At 38.8% G+C, this 20,812-nt stretch overlaps 1 protein-coding gene across 3 annotated transcripts in view; it reads right to left on the reverse strand.

Moving 5' to 3' along the window:
* The window catches only part of OSMR (oncostatin M receptor), a 30,688-nt gene extending 15,508 nt beyond the window's left edge, over positions 1-15,180 (reverse strand). The window contains exons 1-7 of one of the 3 annotated variants that reach the window (XM_050329492.1): positions 15,059-15,119; positions 14,615-14,822; positions 12,381-12,505; positions 8,322-8,408; positions 4,237-4,397; positions 2,391-2,550; positions 531-806 (exon numbers count right to left, since the gene is read on the reverse strand). In XM_050329492.1, coding sequence (XP_050185449.1) covers positions 531-806; positions 2,391-2,550; positions 4,237-4,397; positions 8,322-8,391 — 667 coding nt within the window. In that variant the 5' untranslated portion in view covers positions 8,392-8,408; positions 12,381-12,505; positions 14,615-14,822; positions 15,059-15,119. Of the gene's footprint in view, positions 1-530; positions 807-2,390; positions 2,551-4,236; positions 4,398-8,321; positions 8,409-12,380; positions 12,506-14,575; positions 14,823-15,058 lie in introns of all 3 variants that reach the window. The other 2 variants (XM_050329493.1, XM_050329494.1) reach the window with 2 other exon arrangements.
* Between the last annotated feature and the right edge of the window lie 5,632 nt (positions 15,181-20,812).

A 20,812-nucleotide genomic window follows, 5' to 3' on the forward strand; every position in this document is an offset into this window, starting at 1 on the left:
TCAAGGCAAAAATCATCAACGTTTAATATAGTAACAAGCAAGAAATAATGGATAAGCGCAAGGTCTGGTTTATTACAAATGTTATTGAAATTATATTTATTAAATGACCAGTTTGCAAGATAGTCAGGATAATACAACAAATTAATAGCAATCCAACCACTTTTGTTAGTAACTTTTTTTTATATTCATATACTCATTAATCTGTTTTGATTTTTATCTGTAAAAATTGCTACTAGCCTCCAAAACTGAGTTTTACCACAGGCACACAGACAGTGAAGATGAACTCCTAAATGGGTAGGTATATTTAAGAATCAATCACCTGTCCTAGCATCAATTAATGAGATGCATCTGAACATGTTTGATGCTATTCTTTAATGCTTTCTATACATAAGTTTACAGATCTCAAGTTAGACTTTAACAGAGATCAGCTGGACAAGACAAGGTTACAAGGTTTACTCCCCCCACCCCCCACAGTCATTCTTGACTTAGTAACAATGGGGAAATAGAACTGTAATGATGTGTTCACTTACTACCCACGAGGTAAACTTTATGAGCTGAGCAGTGATCTTCACTGTAAGTACAGCAGAGATGGATGTGAGGCGCTTCATGATGGCTCACATTTTTCACAGTGAGAAGTCTGAGCTGACTGTTTGTGCGATTGAAAACACGAACAGCTGGCAGTACAGAGAAATCCCTAATGGTCTGACCTTTCCTTCCAATGCAACAAAAAGTGATATCAGAGCCTTCCTCTAAAATTATTTTACTTGGAAAGATTTGTGGTTCACTGCTATTTGAAGTGTCCAGGCCTGAAAATTAATACATAAAAAACCAGTTCAAGATCTGCTCAGGGCAAAAGCCTTCAACCAGCATTTATTCAAGAAATTGTTAATGTTTTATTATCTATTCACAGAGTTTTATTTAGTATTCTTCCCCATAGAGAGATGAACTTCACAAGCAGTAATACCTATTAAAACTCACAAACATATAATGTAGTCCAGCAAGATGGAGACTAAATCTATCTCGCTGTTTTTCACTTGGAGGCAAAAAAAGAGCGTGAGGTTAAGACCTGCCTTTACAGAGCACTATCACCTCCTGTACCTATGCCTAGGCTGATGTTTTACAGCCAAAATGCCTGCTCTGGAAGACTAGGAACAGGGAGCTAGAAAAACCTCATGTTCTGAAGCTCATGCAGAGCTCAGCTAAAAGGAGTCAACGTTGATGGAATCAGATCAGTAAGGAGACACTCAACTTGGAATGAGATTCCTATGGCTTTCAATGTTGGACTGCTTGCTGGGTGCAAAAATTAGCGGCATTTAAGTGACTCACAGTCTTTTACACATGTTGCATGGATAAAATCTACTCTCAAGAATTTGACCCAAAAAATCTGATGACATCTAGAGTTACTGTGTCTCAGAGAGCTCTAAAGCAGGTCTGTAATGTGGGATCACTTCGTGACCAAGAAATAGTATTTTTGAACCCTATCAAATTTCAATTGAAAAAATAAGATCTTCAAGATTGAGATTAGTGAGACAAAAAAGGAGTCTTGCATCCTATTTCCTATTTTACAAGGAGAACGAGATGGACAATTTAAGTGTCATAATCCAAGCATAAAGACATGTGATGCTCTTCCTACCATGACATATCTCATCCCAACTAAAAGCCTTTGCTGCTCCAAATGAGAATAGTGTTTCATTATAAAATCACTATAGTAGTTTTTATTAAAGCAGTTTCATATTTTGTTTAAACAAAATTCTCTGGAAATCAAACTGTTCTAGTAAGACATGGTAATCAAGGGAAAAAAGTGTTTTCTGATTATTATTAATTACGTTATTGGTTCACTCCCTGCTTACTTTCATAGAATTCGTAAGAAGTTCATTCCAAGTGACATAAGGACTTGACTTATTCATTCCAGGCGACATAAGGAGCTGACTTGCTCCTTTCTCTCTGCTTCTGTAACACTAATCAAAACTACGAAGCCAGGCAAAAGCAACACATGCATCAGGTCATGCAGCCATAGCAATGCACTTCGTCTCCTCTCCCCAGGTGCGGGGAAGGGATGTGTTTGACCTGGTGACAGATTATATTACAGGCTATCCAAGATCCCATGCCACTCCATGTACTACACTGCTTCAATGCATGGGCAAAAAAAAGCTCTGAAACTTTTTGGTCTACTGGTTTAGGAAGAGTCTGCAAATTCTAACAATGGTTGAAGCACTGCTATTATTGCCAGCAAAAAGGTTAGTTTAGAGATTTGTGAGTTCAAAATGGATTATTGATTTGATGCCACCTCTCCTGAACTGTCCTTCACAATTACAGGCACTGGTGAATTAAAAACTAGCTTTGTACTAGAAAAATATAAAGTGAATATTGCAAAATCTTGTTTTACTTACCCAAGACGGTTTCCCACAGACTCCACTGACTCCAGGTTTTTGATCTTTCTGCTTTGCTCCTGATTCTCACTGCATGAGACATACACTCCAAAGGTATGTCTGAATGCCATGTCCAGTGAAGAGGCTTTCCTAATTTATCAAGTGTGACATTATGAAACCCCTACAAACAAAGACCAGGAAGACAAAGTATTGAAAAGACAACAGTGTGTAGACACTGTGTAGACATTGCATTTGGAAATACAATCAAAGGCAGTGAGAGAGAGGAAGCTCAAAGGAGGAAAATGCTTTTGAAAAATGAAACTCTGAAATCTCACTCACTACCTATGATCTCATACTAAGTAACTATTAGCTAATTAACTAGTTACAGATCTGTACCAGCACCAGTCGGGTGACTGATATGCTGACATATTTGTGAGTCAGGCCTTACTTCTCATGACATGGATTTGCTCTCAGAGACCTTCAGTAGGTTATTTGTGCTTGGTATTACATGAGTAGTAGCATGCACAGATGTTGCCTACAAATGTACCCTGTGTTACATATCACTATCCCTGGAGTGATTTAAAAGACATGTAGATGCAGCACTTAGGGACCTGGTTTAGCGGTGGACTTGGTGGCGCCAGATTAATAGTCTGACTCAATGATCTTAAAGATTTTTTTACAACCTATAGGATTCTATGATTCTATATATTTTGTACTTTTTAAAGCAACCATACCAGATTTTCACCATATAGATCCGTGCTATTTGTATGGGTTGTACCAAAGCCCTGGCTCACACTGACTACTAGAGAACTGCTCTCTAGTACTGCTGCCCATCAGCAACACCTGCACTTGCATACTATTACTTCTCTGAGAGAAACTCTGCAATCAGTTCAAAATTTACTTTCTCAGTTACAGCCCTGAGAAATGCAATCACTGCTTTGGAAGTTACATGGGTTGTTTGTGCTTTGGTAGGAGCAAACTCACAGAGTTTCTTTGGTACGCATTCCTCAGAAAAACACAGAAGCAAATACATTCTTGTGTGGTAGTGACGTCCAAAGCAACCTGTTTGTTTTCCTTGTCATGTTTTACAAGTAACAGAACACCCTACCTCCTTGGATTTGAAAAGCTCTTACTCCCTTCCAGCAAGTTAATAAGAGTTTATGGAAGGATACTCCAAAACCCCCAAAACTTAATTGTTTGTAGCTATAAGGCCCAAGTTATTGACTTCAGGTTTAGATCTACTCACAGGGTGTTAAAAATCCTATCCAGCACATCAAAGTGGTAAAAATCTTTGCAACCGCATAGGGCTCATCTGCAGTGAAATGTGGTTCTTCAGACTTTTAGACCAAATATTTGGCTGATCAGAGTAAACTGTGATTCTTAACAGTGCCTCTCTTATTTTATTTACTGATCACTGATTTCTGACAAAATAAGCCCTTCTCTGTTTTATGTGCTTTCTCACAAATAGCAACTTTAAATGAGCCAGTGCAGTTTTCCAGTTTTCCTAAGTTTTAATATGAGCATTTCATATTCTTCCATAGTCCACTGAACAGGTGACTCATAATAGGTTAAAATATGACTAAAACAGGCATTTAATTTCCAAAAGGTTTTGTCAAACTCAAAGGAAAGGAAATTTTCTTTGGAGACTGTTCTCACACTGAAGTCACAAAAAGGGGAAAACATCTGGAACAGGCCTAAGCCTACGAATTGAGTGATCTACTCCTCTTCAGAAAATCTGGCTGGTTTAAGTGTTAAGGAACACTACCAGGATAGGGACTTTGCAAAGAGACATCATTACTTCTTCCTTTTCCTTTAGCTTCCTTTATATTGTAAAGGACTGGTATACTTCTTTTCAAAGTACACTTACAGTCCACACAGTAGTTTCACTTGTTCGACTGACTTGTATTTCAAAAGACATTGCCAGCTTAGCATCATGTGCTGACTTGTCAACATCCCACTCCACCAGCAGCTTCTGGAGAGCCAAATCCTTGGAAACATTAAGGTACGTTACTGGAAACACATCGGATCCTAGGAGCACAAAAAGGACACAAAAACATCGCTGTTTAGCTAAATTACAAAACAGATCTGAAACAACAGTGGTTAGAGATAAGATAGGTTCCCCACTAGACGGTTCTGAAGGAAAAAACCAAAACTGATCAAGAAAATGGTGCTGATAAAAAAAAAAAATCAAAGATAATTTTTCATCTTTAAGAACCAGCAGGCTAAAAAGAGGTTCCTGAATCTCAGTAGCTCTCCCTACCATGACATTTGGTATGCTATTTAATTTGTTTATGTTCTCAACTTACTAGCTATTTTATGGGAATACAGATCCATCATTTCATATTTTCTTTTAAGAGGAACAACATAAAGAATTAATAGAGATTAAATCCCAAGAAATCCCAATCCCAGCAAGCCTTCTTATCTTTAGGACAGAAACTCTGGGCTCAGTTTTGATCTCTGACATAATTCATATTAAATTAATGCAAAACAAGTATTTGAAGAGGACAGATCAAGAGATTCCCTCCAGCAGCTAGCTCAGATGACATTTTAGTATTAAGCACATTCCTGGTTGCTCTACAAAGAGCTTAGGTACCTTAGCTGGAGCTGTGGATTCTTCTACTGGAATTAGACACCTAGTTCTAATGGCACCTCCATCATTCTGTGGGTCTGGAGTTAATTCCCATAACAAAATAAAGTTTAAAAGTCAGACTAAAGTCTCTTGCTTTTAGGAAAGGAAAGGCCCTGTAAGAACATAATTCTGCTGAAAACTTCAGATAACCTCATAAGTGGTTCCTCTTTTTAGATGTTTGTTTTGTCACCCCTCCCAAAAAAATCCTGAGTCTTAGAAGAGATGAAATACAACACTCACTGATTTGTAACTTCTTTCCTTCCTGAAAAATTAACAAACAGAAACCCCCTAAGCTTGATCTGGTTGTTAATAAAGCCAGGGAGCTGGAATGGCCGAGTACCTAGGCTTTTTCTTTTGCCACAGTTGCTTTCCAAGGTGCTTCTGCTTGTTACAAATGACAGGGGCAGAATGTTTATACAGACTACAACAGGGAAAAGAAGTCACAGAATTAGCTGCATCTTTTAATAAAACACAACTCATTCTGCACATTCCTGTGACACCACAGTCCCCATGGACACAACGGATTGAGAGACCTCAGTAGATCCTTCCTACAAAGCTGCCACCTCCACTCGTTACCCAGATGGGCTTCAGCCACTAAATTACCTGAGACCTTCACAGGTTATCCTGTGGTGTCTACTCTGCACTAACTTCTGTGCAACATTTTCCCTACATATGTATTTTTACATTAGCTTAGGGAATGAAAGGCTCTAGAGAAGCTGCAGTTGTAACAATCTCTGATCACTCAAAGGAAGCAAATAAAACCTTAAAAACATATTTGATAATTATAAGAATATAGACACTGACACAGCTTAGTTGTTTAGACAAGTCCAGCCTATAACCGAAGAATACATTATACTATTAGTACCTGCTGGAAGAAAGGATTCTCTTTTAGCAAACCATCCACAAACTCTGTTGGTATATTTTTAACCTATTCCATTTGAAGGGTACTAGAATTCAAAGCGAAATGAAAACCCTATGTTCTCAATCTAGAGGAAACTACTGGTATACACTTCTTCAGATAAACTGGGAAGGAAAAATCAAGTTTTCACTGTTCAAACACTTGGTATCCAAAAAACATTTTGGAGGAAGAAATATAGGCATACGTATGTGCAAACACACTTTCTATCTTTTTTCCTTGCAGCCTTATTAAATAATTACTCAGAAATTACTTACGTGTGTAAATAATGTGAAAGCAGAATTTGACAGCATTAGTGTCTTCTGTGAGGTACATGCAAATTGTTTTAAGTGCAGATGTAAAAATTTCCTTTTTGGTTATAGTTATGACACCGTCCTTAATAAACATATCTGCTGCTTCATGGCTGTTTTTGAATAGTGACAGGTATCAGTATTATCCTGCCATAAGGAAACCAACTACCTATGACAACTAGTGCCTGAAGCTGAATAAACAAGGTGGAAGGCCTGGGGATAAATTTCACTGAATGATGGTAGAGCATCAGTTTTATGTTTTACTGGAAAAAAGAAATATTATTAGCTTCACTGCCAACAACAGACTAGGCAAGAAGCCGAAGCAACCAAAACAGCACAATGAGCCACAAAATTAACTGTGGAAATGGAGTATCTCACTTTATTTTGGGAAGGTAGGACAAGACACATTTCATTTCCCCATATTTTATGGACTTTCACCATCAAAACAAGATAAAGGCAGTTAAAATCCCACTTATGCTAAGGAATTGACTGTCATGTTGGTCCTCTCCAGTACGTAATTCTGCTGCTCATTTTCTGATCAACCTTACTTGTATGTTCATCATCCATTGACCTGAAGCCCCATGCACCAAGCCTCTTAAGAGATCTCATTTCACATACACAAGTAGGTGGCTGATCTAGAGCTCTGGGCATTGACATTATCATGTTTTCTGTCTGCAGCGCTGAAGCAACTAGGGGAGAAAGGAACTGCAAAAAGGAAGTGATCCAGTTGGTCTCTCAACGAGATTCACAGGAACAAGGTAAATTGCACAGGAAAAAGAAACAAATATACCTGAAAGAAAAGTTGGCAGAAAACACTTCCTTTCTCAGGGTGCAGCATTAAAACAAACCCCAGCGTATCTTCTGAATTTCCCTACCCTTTTTCTGCTCTTTCTTCAGCCAATTCTAATTGCAAGTGTCACTACTATGCCTATTGCATTGATGATGAACCTTCCTCTCTTCTCTACATCTGTTTCTTTTTGTCCAAACTAAAATATTTTTTCTTTTTTTCCAAGATGGAGAATATTTTCCCTGCCACATATAGTTAACTTGATAAAAACCAGAAAGGTCTCATTAGTTTCTGGTTTTCAATCCATCTGTGCAAAACATTATCTCTTTTCAGCTACATGACATATCACCTCAGACACCACACAATATTGTTTTCCACGTAGGCTGGCATAACACAGTCTAGATCACCAGTCAGAGCTTACACACAGTACCAACAAACAGAAGAAACAATACAGTCAAGGTTATATCCAACATCCTGATGGTCATTGAGTTACAATGTGGGTATGAAAGAATTTCGAAGCATAATTTTAACACGTAGAAACGTTTGTAGCATTCAGTTACAATATTCCCCTCCTAGCAAACTGAAATGATCAAGGCCTCTTTAAAAGACTTGTTTTAACTTGAAAGCTAACTCAAGACTATGTGAATAGCTTAATGATTAACAGCAGAGATGAATTTTATTCCTGAACAATTGCATGTGAAAACAAGTGACCAAGTTACTGTAATGCAGTAACTGTTTGGACTTGCCTGCATTACAAAGTTTTGCCACTCTTGGGAGCACTGGTAATAAAGTCTCAAAACTGGAGAGCTGGCACCTTGGGTGAACGGCATGTGAAAACACAAATTTCAAGGCTGAAGAGAGGCAAAATGTCTGAAACAGATACATTACCCCTTTCAGAATGACAACAAATATATTCATACAAAAAAAAACCCATCTCACTTCTTTCTTCGCCAACTTAACTAAGGCAATAAAACTTCCATAATATAGATTAGAACCAGGTAAGGTTTGCCTTCTTAACCACAGTCCCAGAAAAGTCAATTTTTTTTTTTTCTTCTAATGGAATCATTAAAAAAAGTCAAAAAAAGAACGAGGGGAAGCAAATAAATAAATACACTTTGGCTTCGTATCTTTGCAAGTTATTGATTCAACAGGCAATTTTGCATAATGGGGTCACAAAAGGTAATAATACAAGTTGCTCCACCACCTAACAAAAGAGAATAATTTATCAAGTGTATAACATGTTTCTTAATCATAGACTTACAAGTAAACAAGTCCAAAGACTCAAACTGCTGGTTTCAAATAAAAAGAAATCAAACGTTCAGACATTTACCTTGCTGTGAGTATGCAGCGTAGTAAGTCTGTAGGGGGAGCAGAAGTGCCAGAACCATGAAGTGATTCATCCTTTGTCCACCTTTTCCTGCACAAGATTTATCAGCAAAGAAGACATTTTTATTTGTTTGTTGTTTTCTTTTTAAGAAAAAATGCATGCCAAACAATAGACTAGATAATATTACAGTATTTAAGAATGAACAAATAAAAACCTAATCACGTGAACTCCAGGCAGTTTAAGATAAATTCAGGAAGAATGGACAAAGAAGGATAGGGAATAAAAAAAACATTCCTGGTTTTAGGACCTGGTTAGAGCATAGGGAGAAACACTACAGTCAAAAAGTTCAATTGAGTCTAAACTAATAAATCACTAAACTAAGTTTTCCATTCACTTATTTCAAAGAAATACTGAATCAAACATTTCTCCTGATGTATTTTGGCTTTCCTCCTGCACAGGTAACAAGTTATCCATCCTAACAAGGAAAAAAAAGTATTCAGGAGGACACTATATGGAGCGCTTTAGTTACACTGGAGTTGAAATACACATATCAAAGTCTTAGCAAATTCCTGGACTGTCATCTCAAGAAACACAGAGCTCTATCTAACATTCTTTTTGTAGCTTTTACACTCATATTTTGACAGAATGAGAGAAATTGTGTTTGACTTGCACAGCCCAGTTCTGCAGGGCTGATCGTATGTCAGATCTCAGAAGACATGAATCACCTGCAAATTCCCCTCTGCAGAAAGGAGAGGAAAGTATTCAGCAGAAGCATGGTTAAAGATCTCAGGCAGAGAGGGTACCAGAGTACAAACAACAGGAACAGGACAATGGACATAGCTATCTTTAACTTAGAGCTTCTATGTTTTACATTCCTGGAGCTGTGTAGAATACTGATAAAGTGAGTCTTCTATCACTGCTTCCATAACAGAAGTTGAAAATGCTTAGCAGCAGATAACCAGAATGACCTGTCCCCATAAAATAAAGCTGAGGACAGAACATTTACTGATTTCAGAAGGGCCAGGAATTCACTACATAATTTATTTCCAGCAGAAAACCTCCAGTTTAATACCTCAGAGCCACAGACTCTTCACCAAATTTAGTTACCTTCAATGTTTTTGAGAAGCTCTGAATTTCTCCAAAGGATCAGCAGATTCCAATTTCTTTTTTTTTTCAATGTGTTTTTAAAGGTCACATGAACACTGTGTAGAAGAGTCCTGCACACAGCACTGTAACCCAGAGTTCAATGTACACAGCAGGTATCCTTGCTGCAGCGCGCCCCAAATTCTCCTTGTGAGTTCAAATGCTTCACATGGAGGGCCCTGTACTTAACGTGTGAGTGCTGTCTTGCCCGATGTATAGGCTTCTGCAGTCTTTCTTGCCATTACACCAATATCCTCAAAAGTATTTAAATAACACTAAAATCAACATGTATGAAGAATCCAAATATTTTTGAGAAGCTAGCCCTAATTCACATGCAACTAACAGACCATTCCAAGAACTGGTTTAGGGGAATCTGATTTTTTTTCTAGATTTTCTAAATTTAGACTCTTTTGTCACGTGATCAAATTTTATATCTTAAAGGTAAAATAATTTGTTACGTTTTTTCTGGAATAAACAAGATAGAATGGCTCTTTCTCACAGAGCAGAGAGTGCGAGTGACACAAAAAGTCCTTCCAAAGCAGATTATGTTAAAACTTCTGATAGCTCTTTAGTAGATTGTCATTCTTTTGAATTGTTTGAAATTAATATTGAGACACAAAGCCAAATCTTGAATATTTTTTTTCCCTCCTCTTTTCTTTGGAAAAAACCAGTAAAAATACAACTGCCTTGAAGTCCAGGGACTCAATTTCTGCTCTAAAACAATTTAACACAAGGGTGGTCCATTAATTCAGCAATATATCTTCTGAGTTTATTATATGAGCATGATGAAAAGCTGGCCTCACAGGACTTGTAATTTTGTAAACATCTTTCGGGTTGGACACACAAAATTTGGCCTATTTATTAGGCATCATTTAAATTTGACACCAAATACAGCGGGAAAGTGCTGTGGAAGTAATGAAATACTAGACTATTTGTTTAAATTACATCCTGTTTAGAAAACAAATCTAAACTCTTTTACACTCTTAAGAGGTATTCTCTATTATTGTTATGAAACAAATGTCTAATGTAACTATCTTGCTCCAGTCATTTCCACTGTCAGTTCACAAATGACACTGCCTAGATCACTTCTACTGGTGAAAACACCTTATGCTACTAAAGGGCAGTGTAATATAATAAATTATTACCAAAATATAAATATATTTTGGATTATAACAATGGTTTTCACTATTCAGTATGTTATTATTCTAGTTTAAAACTGCATAATAAATAAATAGTGGTAATATGAGTAGTTGTAGGCAACAAACCAGTTGTCATCAGAGAAGTCCTAGAATTCACTAACAAAAGAGAATATGAAGTAAATTTAAATAAATGAAACATTATTTAGGAAAAAAAAATATGGTAAGAGAAACATGAGTAATATTTTGCATTACATCATCTTTATGCAGAAGCATCTGCCTCCAACTAGCAAATTAATCACACATCACATTTACCACCAACTAATATCAAGCACTTATTCTGTCTTATAAATAATTAAGTACTTTTATAAAATAATAGTTTAAAAATCCGTGTCTTGGTTACAGTTTCATAAAATACATTATCAATTTCATCAAAACAACAACAACATGATGACAATAAATTAACAACATCCTTGCCAAAAGTGAAAATAATTGAACAACAAAGGGAACGAAGACAGGTAGTCAGGGGAGGTTAAGTGTCTAAGCAATTTATCACCCTGAAAGAGGCCAATCTGAAAAGACATGAATATCACACCATTATGCCACTGTTAATCTGAGAATTAATTACTGGTGGCTCTTTCCTTTTAAGCCTAAGAGAAGACATGTTTTGTCACCATGCTCCAACCTGAAACATATGTGTACTTAGGTCCATGAATTGCAGATAAGAGCAAGACGTTCTTTGTCAACAACTCTGAATATTGTCTGGAAACACATTATTTGAATACTTTATTTCCTTTCTAGCTACTTTTGTCATTGAGATAATTTTGGAAAGGCATTTTTCAGCCTATCACAAAATTGCAGAGCAGTTTGTCCAATTGTATTTTCAAGAACTCCAGGAATGGAGATTCCACAGCTTCCCTTGGGTGACTTGCTCCAGTGCTTCACCACCCTCCCTGTGAGGGTTTTTTCTCCTTATATTCAAACATTCATTTTCCCCTTATGTTCATTTAAAGAGAATATCTTTTTATATTCTCCTTATATTCATATTTCTCCTTATATTTTCCTTGGTGCAATTTGCACCCATTTGTTTTGCCCTTTTGCTGCGCACCTCTGCAAAAATCTTAGCTCTGTCTTTTCAGCCTTCTTTGTACAGTGAGCCCAAAACTGCACACAGTAATATAGACATTGCCTCATATGTACCAAATAGAAGGAAATAATCACTAAGCTCCAACTCATTGCCATCAACAGCAACACTAATTACATCTCTATTTTCTGTGTTGAACCTGGTTATTGAGACACATTGAGAAATGATCTATAAAATGGGGGATAGCACTAAGTTGCAAATTGAAGTCAGCTGGGCACAAAATGATCTGTTTGACCTAGAGAAGTTGGCTGAGCAATGAATCTTTCACTTTACCCTATATTCTTTCCCCTTTCAAAAATTAAAAATCTGTGGGGGAAATAAAGCAGACCTTTTTGGTTTTATCAGTCTGCAGCCTAAATCACTGATAGATTTTTTTAAAACCATGACTGTATAGTCTATTGGTAATTCTTCCTGTTGGAAAACGTAACCTGGAGTGTGACAAAACAGATACAGATGGATTCAGGTCTCCCTAGCCTAACTTGAAATTAATCAGCACTGACAGATACTTCAACAGAACAGAATCATTTTGGAGACCTGATAGAAATTGCAATAATATTCAGAAGCAACAGGAATTGTTCAGAGACCTTACAATTAAAGAAGAATCACTCAAGAAGTAGAGACAGCATAGAAGCAAATTACCTGTGAGTAAATGAAATATCCTTAAGTTTGTGAATATTTTAAATAAGTATCTCCATGTTAACTATTTCTCATTCAGAGCAAAAGTCTGGTTTAGATGATCCCTGTAGTCCTGTCCAGGCCAATGCCTTTGTGATGCCAGAGATGAGAGGAAAAAGAAATTCTCATTATTCATCTGTGAAACACACCTAAGATAAACATTTCATCAAACCCCTCTTTGAAGTATTTGAAGCACCAAAATTCAACTGAAACCTTTTACAATATCAGCCTTGCAGTATCCAGGGGTCATTGGCTGGGAGCTGGAGCCATATGGTGCACACACTGCTGCAGTACCTGGAATACCTGGATATGTACAGAAAAGAAGCCCCTCCTGTGAACATCTAGTCATAGTTGACTGCAGTGTTAATCTGTTTTGTAGCAATCTTCCTACAGGCACATATTTCAAATCATATTTCATACAACTTTCCTTTCTCAGTTCCCCTTGCTTTGCTTATTTAAAACAGCTGCTGTAACAAGGCCATAACAACACAAGCCATATCCTTAAATGAACCACAGTCTCTACATCGGCTGGGAAAAGAAATTTTTTCAGTGGCTAGCATTCAAAAAACTTAATCTATTTAAAGTACTAGAGTTTTAGATATCAAATCATAACCACCATGGATCAAACAAATTTTTCTAAACCAGACATGGAAGAAGACTGTCAGTGAGGCAACTACTGTAATAATACTAATTTGGATTTATATAAATCCATAGTTCATATTATGTTTTAATTTCCTCTATTTCATGAGGATGAGGATAGGAATCACAATCCAAGTTCCTACTACACAAGACTGATAACATTTGAGTGACATTTAAGTGCCAAAACCTAATAAGCTCTTTCCATAGGTTCCAAACAGGCACCCCTAGAAAGTAAGCCAATCCAGTAGATTAACTTACCCTCCTGATGTGGTTTTTTTCCTCTTAAATAAACAGATAACTAGGTACGTTTCAAAAGGACCAGAATGCCCCAAATCAGTGATTTGTAAAAGACCCTACAAAGTAGTGTGCCTCCACTCTCCTGATTCCTGCCATTCCCAGTATATCCTTTGCAAAATCAGCAGTGCAGAGCTGACATGCAACTCAGGCAGCTTTAACTGAAACAGGGAGCAGCGTCTAACCATCAGGTATCTAGGCAGAGTTGGTAAAGTAACATCTGCTAAAATATCCTACAACTAAATAGACCCCTCTTCAAAATAAACATCACAGTTTTTATAGAATATCTGCTTTTCAATAGTTATGAAAAAAAAAAAAGGCAACAGCTGAGATACCACATTCTAAAGTGGATTAATAATTTCATTAGTCCTTGTACTTGCCTTCTTCTTTTAAAGATGTTTTCAGCTACACTTAGTGCACAAAATACATCTATGTATAACACCATTAAAGCTCCTGATAAGCCTTTGAAATCTAATGGGTGAGCAAGAAGTTTAAAAAGCTGCACATGGAAGAAAGTAGTTTCTATAATTAAGGTCTGATATGTGCATAATAATTTGACCACTTAGAGGTAGCTTTGTTTCCTGTGTTTTGGTAAACAGAAAGCTCTTTAGTGCATTCTGTTGATTTTCTAAAAAGCTTTGCCAAAGTAAGAAAATATGTACTTCATGGTCCCACAAAGACTAGAATCTGAACAAAAAAACCAAAAAAGTTAAAATAGGGAAAAAACGGGGTCTAAACCCAAAGCAATTAACAAACTGTGTAAAACTACTCTTCTCCTGCTCTATCAGAAAAAGAATGTGAGAAATTGTAGAGAAGGAATCACACAACATGGTGGTATGACTCATACAACAGGAAAAATAATTTTACCATGTTTTTCAGGCATCATCTACTCTTAACTCTGCTAGGATCTAGTTTACCGCCCTGGAGTAGGGACTGGTCTAAGCATGCAATATTTAGATGGAAAGAGAAATAAAAAGGTTATGCCAAAAAAGTTTTAAGGAAAAAAAAAGTAAAAAAAAAGTCAAACTAAAAAATCAGGAACCAGACTAGAATTTATGATGTTTTCTCACTTACTCCAATGATTTTGAAATTAAACAATGAAACAATTTCAGCAGCTTAAAAGAAATTAAGAGCAAGAATTTTTCTCTGTATGATGCTGGATTTAAAGGTCCAGAAGTCTTCTTGAATCAGCAGGAACAAGAGATGTTAAAACCAAACCTAATCACCTGGCAGGTCTAGCATCCTCGTCCCACGAGATACCTCACCTAAGTAATTTTTGCTCAGGTCAAATCAGGAGCTTTTAAGCTGCAGCTAAGCAGTGACATCTTGAAAGTAGAAAAGGCTAGGCGATCATAAACTGCCTTAAATTCACCGGTGTGTGATGATGCTGGCGGGGTCTCGGGAGGATGGAAATTTCGGCTCCCCGCACTCAAGCCCACCCACTCGTGTCGAGGGGTGCCTGGAGAAGACGGGCTGAAGGAAAAGCAAAGGGTGGAGAGGGCTTAGCGGGCACCAGAAGAGCTAAAATTCAAAGCAGAAAGTCCACCGCGCGTTTCAAAACAAGCGCCGCGGTGGAAAGGTGGGTGTTCCTCGGCGGGGCAGGCTGAGCGGTGCTCGCCGGGGGCGGACGGGACCTCCGAGGGAGGGCAGGGGAGGGGAGGGGGGCTTTGCTGAGGGAACGAGGGACAGGGAACACCGGCATCACTCACCTGCAGCCGAGCGCAGCCACCTCGGGACCGAGCACAGACGGGACCCCCGAGCCGGGACGCGCCGGCCCCTCGGCCAGTGCCGGGAAGCGGCTCGGCCGCCCCTCCCCGGGCAGGGCGGCGCCTCCTCCCACCTCGCCGAGCCGGGTGAGCTGAGCTTCGGGAATTTCCCCCCCCGCCCCCTCTCCGGGAAGCGCGGCCTGTTCCCTTGGCTGGCTTCCCGAGGACAGGATACGGGCTGCCCTCCGTCCCCTCCTCCAGGAGCCCGCGGTGCCCCCGGGGCGTGGAGGGGCTGCAGGGTCCGGGCGGGGACCCGGAGGGGGAGCCGAGCAGGGACAGGGGGACAGGCAGGGGTAGCCTTGAGGGGCAGAGAATGGACACTTTCCCGACCCTTCAAGTTCCCAACAGACGGAAACCGCAGGCAAGAATGATGTCTCCAAGGCTCCTTCATCTCTGGTGTCGTGGCCCGGGATACCTGTGTCTCCCTGGTCTGGCTCCGGGAGGCAGGAGCGGTCCCTTTGGCCAGGAAGGCAGACGGGGTGAGGAGGTGTCCTGGTGTTTGCAGCAGGGCTCGGGGTCGTAACCAGTCTGGTGCAGCTCCACATTCTCGCATGCAGCTGTCGCGTGGAATCTCTCTCAGAAACCACGTTGAGTAAGGTTAAACTCTCCACTCCCAATATCACATAAAGCATCAAGGGAGACCAGGAGTTGACTGTATCTGTTACCCAGCCCTTCATCTGAGGGTCACCAGCTGACTGGTTTCAGTCAGGGAAGTACAGTGTGACACAAGAAAGTTTTGCTTAAAGCTGCTGCTTATCCTTGTCATGGTGTTCGTGGTGAAGGTTTCTCCAGTTTGTAGCACTTCTACATGAAAGAGGTCTTCTGTCTTTTATTTTCTTTTTCCTCAGCTATGTTTATAGGTTAAACATAGCGTACCTATTAGGATACTGCTTTCCTTACTTTCCTTTGGATTATCTTATATTCTTGAAGCTTGGTTGCTTTTGGTCAGGAAGATGTGATCTGCAAAGTTCAGCCTTATAGGTTATATTACTTTTTAAATCTCCTAATATATAGTTTGCCATTTTTTTTGTAATAGCATAGTGTGGCTCACTTACACTTTGCTTGTGAATCACTTGAGCACCTTGATCCTTCTCTTCTGAATTGCTGTCTAGCCAATTGTTCCCTACCACGTTTTATTGCAGTGATTTCTCATACTTCACTCGGTCAAGTAACACCCTGCTTCTTAGTTAGGTATTCCATTTTCTTATGAGGCTTTTGCTTTCTACTCAAACAAAGGATTGTTCTGTTCTTCTTCTAGCCTTATTCTGGAGAATTGTGTCTATTGCTTCAAGAGTTCCTGTGCATCTTGTGTGAGTCATGTAAACTGAACTTTTCACAGAGGGTCACTAGTTACTCATTTTTCATTGCCTGCCTGCTGGTCTAGAGGCACCACGACAGGATATTCACTGTTGTGTCAGGACTCAGAGCAGTAAGTACTTGAAAGGTCATCTAACTGCTTAGTTTTACTGAAAATGCAAATCACAGATATCTAAAATTGGATGCCAAAATTTTTGCCTTTTTTTATCTCTTATGTTTGTTAACAATTCTCTGCAATATGCTAGTAAGTTCTTTTCTCTAATATTTCTAGGCAGTATAATTGGAAAAGCTTCCTGAAAATTTATCAGCTGTATATTTGAAAGTGGGATTTGAATGACATGCAATACATAAAACGTGAGTTAGAAAATTTTTGCACATACTATTTTAAAGGTAATGTATTAACTCATTTTTCTGCTTTGAGCACTCTCATCTGGTTCGAAAATATTTTTCTTTTATGTCTCTAATGGAGATACCTGTTAAAATCCATTTATATATTTAACATTTTCTGAATCATTTTAACTCTGCTGTGGCTCTCTCTTGCCTCTCTTTTTGGGTAGCAGTGATAGGCTCTGATGCTGTTTTCACACTGATCCGCATGATCCATAAGATCCAGAATGAACAATGCGTTAGCATACTCTTTGAATGCTTGCTTATGAACGTATGAATTCACTGCTATCTAGAAATAATGTTCAATTAGTACCCAGAACCCCTAATAAGTTATGGAATAATGTCTGTAAGGAATTTCATGCCTGGTCATAAAGTGTTTCAAAATGCAGGTTACCAAGTTTCTCATATTTGAGAAGAGCCAGCTGAAGTAGAATGAGAAGAACAAAGGTAAATCCACAAAAGACCCTGGCAGCACAATGTGTCAAGTACCACAGAATCTACAGAATCTAAAATTAGATACCAAAGTTCTCTGTATACCAAATCATAACTCTGGAAAGGCCTAGAAGACATCCAGTCCAACCTGGCACACTCCTCCTTTGTAACCACAGCTCTGAATTTCACCCCACCTCTCCTAGGTGCTGAGTTGACTGTGTATGTGTCATCTCTGATATGACACAGCTGCATAATCTTGATCCAGACTGCTATGAAAGTCTGCCATCAGTAGAGAAATTTGAAAGTTGGGCTGTTGACGTGAGATGTTGATATTCGGAGGTTTCAGAGGGAAAATACCAGCATGGAAAGGTATAAAGTCACAAAGGTAAAAATCACCCGGACAAACCTCGTCAAGCTAGCCAGTCTAACTGGAGACTTGTCAATCCTTATGTTGTGTTGTCAGTGTTGGTGGAGCTGGCAGAGGATTGCAGGTTGGCAGTGTTGGGATTCCTTTACAGAGAACCATGGATAGATGGATAGTGGCTCCTTCCCTTTTGTCTCATGCCTGCCTGCCCAGCAAGGACTTCTTGGATAGCTTAACATGAGTGGCAAGTATACTAATGCTTTGTCTAGTAGCTCATTAAACTCTACCCAGTCTTCTGTCTGTTAGCCAGTAACTAACTGATTTATTTTGAATTATCTGTATTCTTCTTATAGAGTCTCTGTGCCTGGCTGAAAGTACCTGGACAAACTGGCTGAGTGTGACAGATACACTCAACTCTTTAACCAGAGTAGGGGTAGCTAGTACAGGCTCCAAAAGGAGGTAACAGCCTAAGCCATAACAAGGCCGGGAACTTGTGTAGTTCCAGTCTGTTCTCTGAAAATCCACAAAGGAATGGAGTGACGCGGATGAGCATTGGTGCATATGAACTTGGATCACTGATCCGTGAATAACATGTTAATAGCAGGTGGCTTTTCTAAGACTCATTTGTCAAGGAACAAGGAAAGTTGTGAATGCAAGAAGTCTCATGCATACCCGTCCCATTGCTTGCAGTTTGGCTACAAGCCAACAACTTTATTCCATGAATATGACAGCCTGAATGAGCATTTTTTGAGCTCTCTCTGCTGAACAACTGGCTGCATGGGATCTTCCCTTGAGCTGGGACACCTCTCAAGATTGCTCCTCAAGGCAGAGAGACCTACCACTAAGTGCAGGTCTTTGGTAAGTGACAGATACCATGCATTACCTGGTATTACAGCACACTAAGCTTTCTGTATTGGCACCTCTGATTTTTCTATTGGCAGCTTTGAGTCACTGTTAGATTCTGTGTGCAATAAGTAATACAGTAAACCTTGTTGTTGAACTTTTTTGGAAAAGCATTTTTACAAGTTTCAATAAATCCACTTTTGCTGATACTTTTGACAGTAGTTCTTTATTTTTGATATTTTAGCATCAGCTGTACCTAAAATAGAATATTTCCCCTTTTGTATGTCATTTTTTGGTTTTCTTGGCATAAAAAACTGATTTGTTTTTATTGAGATCTGTGTTCAAAAATGTTCTTGTAATCTACTTGCATAATTTACAAAATTACCACTGATATTGTATACTAGTAATCTTTACCCATACTGAATTATACAGTGCAGTAAATCTGCCCCTTATGAGTAATAAAAAGGTAATTTTCTTATTCATCCACCCTTCAGGAAGAAAGGAAGCCACTGGAACAATGCTATCTATGCTAACAGGACCATTTCAAAGGAAAATAAAAAAAATCTGCAAACATAATGTACAAAAGGTAATTCCCTCTGTCAGGCACTGAATCCAAGACTTGTTACAAGAAAAATGGGGTATTAAACGTTTCTCATTAAGCAATGCAATGAAGGACTTTCCTTTACTATGTTACTTAAAGTAAAGCAGAAATATTAGTACGTATTTCAAGAGTTTCTGATTCCAGTTAGTTAATGATCATATGCATGGGTTTCTGGACATTTTACTAGAGATGTTGATTCTCTTTTTAAAAGCCAGTGATTTTTATGAAAAAAAATCTGAAGTTCTTTCAGTTGTAAATGAATATTTAAGATATGTGAAAGTGCCATCTTTATGCCCGAAGCAGGATGAATCACACCCACATCCCGAGTTGCAGAACTTTTTCTTAAAATTTCCCATAGCTTAACTGCACTGGACTGAACAATTTCAGATGTACTTTTTAGGGCAGAATGCCAAGAGATTTTCAGCAGTATTCATGGAGTTTCTCTGGGAGTAATTTTGGTCATCCCACAGCTGCAAAGGATTCATTGAAACTGTAAAGCCATATTAGTATTGCACTGAGCTAATATTCTTTGCTTCTCAATAGGCCCTGAGCTTGGAGTCAAGCTAGAATTCCTTGGTACCAGCGTGAACTCTCTCACAAAATGTAGGAGGGAGGAATGATGCAATTGCCTGCACTTGTTTTGCAGGTGCATCCTGAGTGCACTTATTTATCGCTGAGGTGGTTTGCAGTTTAGAGACCAGCCCCTTCCAAGAACTTTTAAAAGTTCTAGGTACTTCTCTGAGTAGATAAATTCCAACCTGATCATGTTCCAGAACTATTCTTTCCCACTGGATTAGATGAGGCACAAGTAGTCTGCCTCTCCAACTCCCACGCTTCTGTGTCTTTTCAAACAGTGATGACTTTTAGCTGGAGGGCAGTGACTGTATCCATTTACACTACTGTTAAATCTGTTTAATTCTTTTTAATAATTAATTAAATTAAGTGCTGTTTATATATCTGGGGTTGTTCCAAGCATGCATTTGAACCACTTCCAGTGAAGAGAGAACTGAATCCTTCTCTTTACTTTCAGGTTGAGCACTCTGGTCAGTAGGCTATTATAAAAGGGCTCTGTGCCTTAACATTTTAAAAGAAGGTGTCTTAAACATCTTTCTGAGAGGGACAATTGTATGTAAAATGAGATAGTCATACTCTGAGAAATTAACTTCCTGGGAATCCCCACACATAGTTTTTGACCCCAAAAGCACTTTTGCAGCTGCATGTTCCTCACACTGTAACGATTCTCTGCATGTGAAGTCTAGTTCTTCAAGGAATTTGAATGTAGAGAGGCCAAGTGTATTCAGACTTTCAGGTTAATGGATAGCTACATGGAATTCCAGAGGGGAAATTAGCTTCAGCCTGAGAGCCTCGATATGTAATCGTGTGGTTTCCAGGCTCATCCAAAGCAGGGTAAACTCAAAACCATGCACTCTCCGGGTCCCAAATGTGAGACACTTTACGGTCATATTTTCAGATCAGTTTTTCTCGGGAGAAACTCTTTGCTTCCACCTTGTGGAAACTAGAGGAAGAGGCATAAAGAGCAAACATTAGCCTACGTGAGAGTCAAGGATTGAAATTCATTCCGTATTTGGAGCGTTGGACTAAGAAAACATGGAGAGGGTGATGAAACATTTCAGGATAGAAGAGTAAACAGCGTGGTGTGCTGGAACAAACTGGAACAAAGTAGCTGCTCTCTGTTGTGTATTGAAGTATGCTGTATTCGGTTTGTTCCTTTTTTTTTTATTTTATTATTTTT

This window comes from Myiozetetes cayanensis, unplaced genomic scaffold, assembly GCF_022539395.1.
Source record: "Myiozetetes cayanensis isolate MyiCay16 unplaced genomic scaffold, myiCay2020 scf4, whole genome shotgun sequence".
Lineage (NCBI taxonomy): Eukaryota > Metazoa > Chordata > Aves > Passeriformes > Tyrannidae > Myiozetetes > Myiozetetes cayanensis.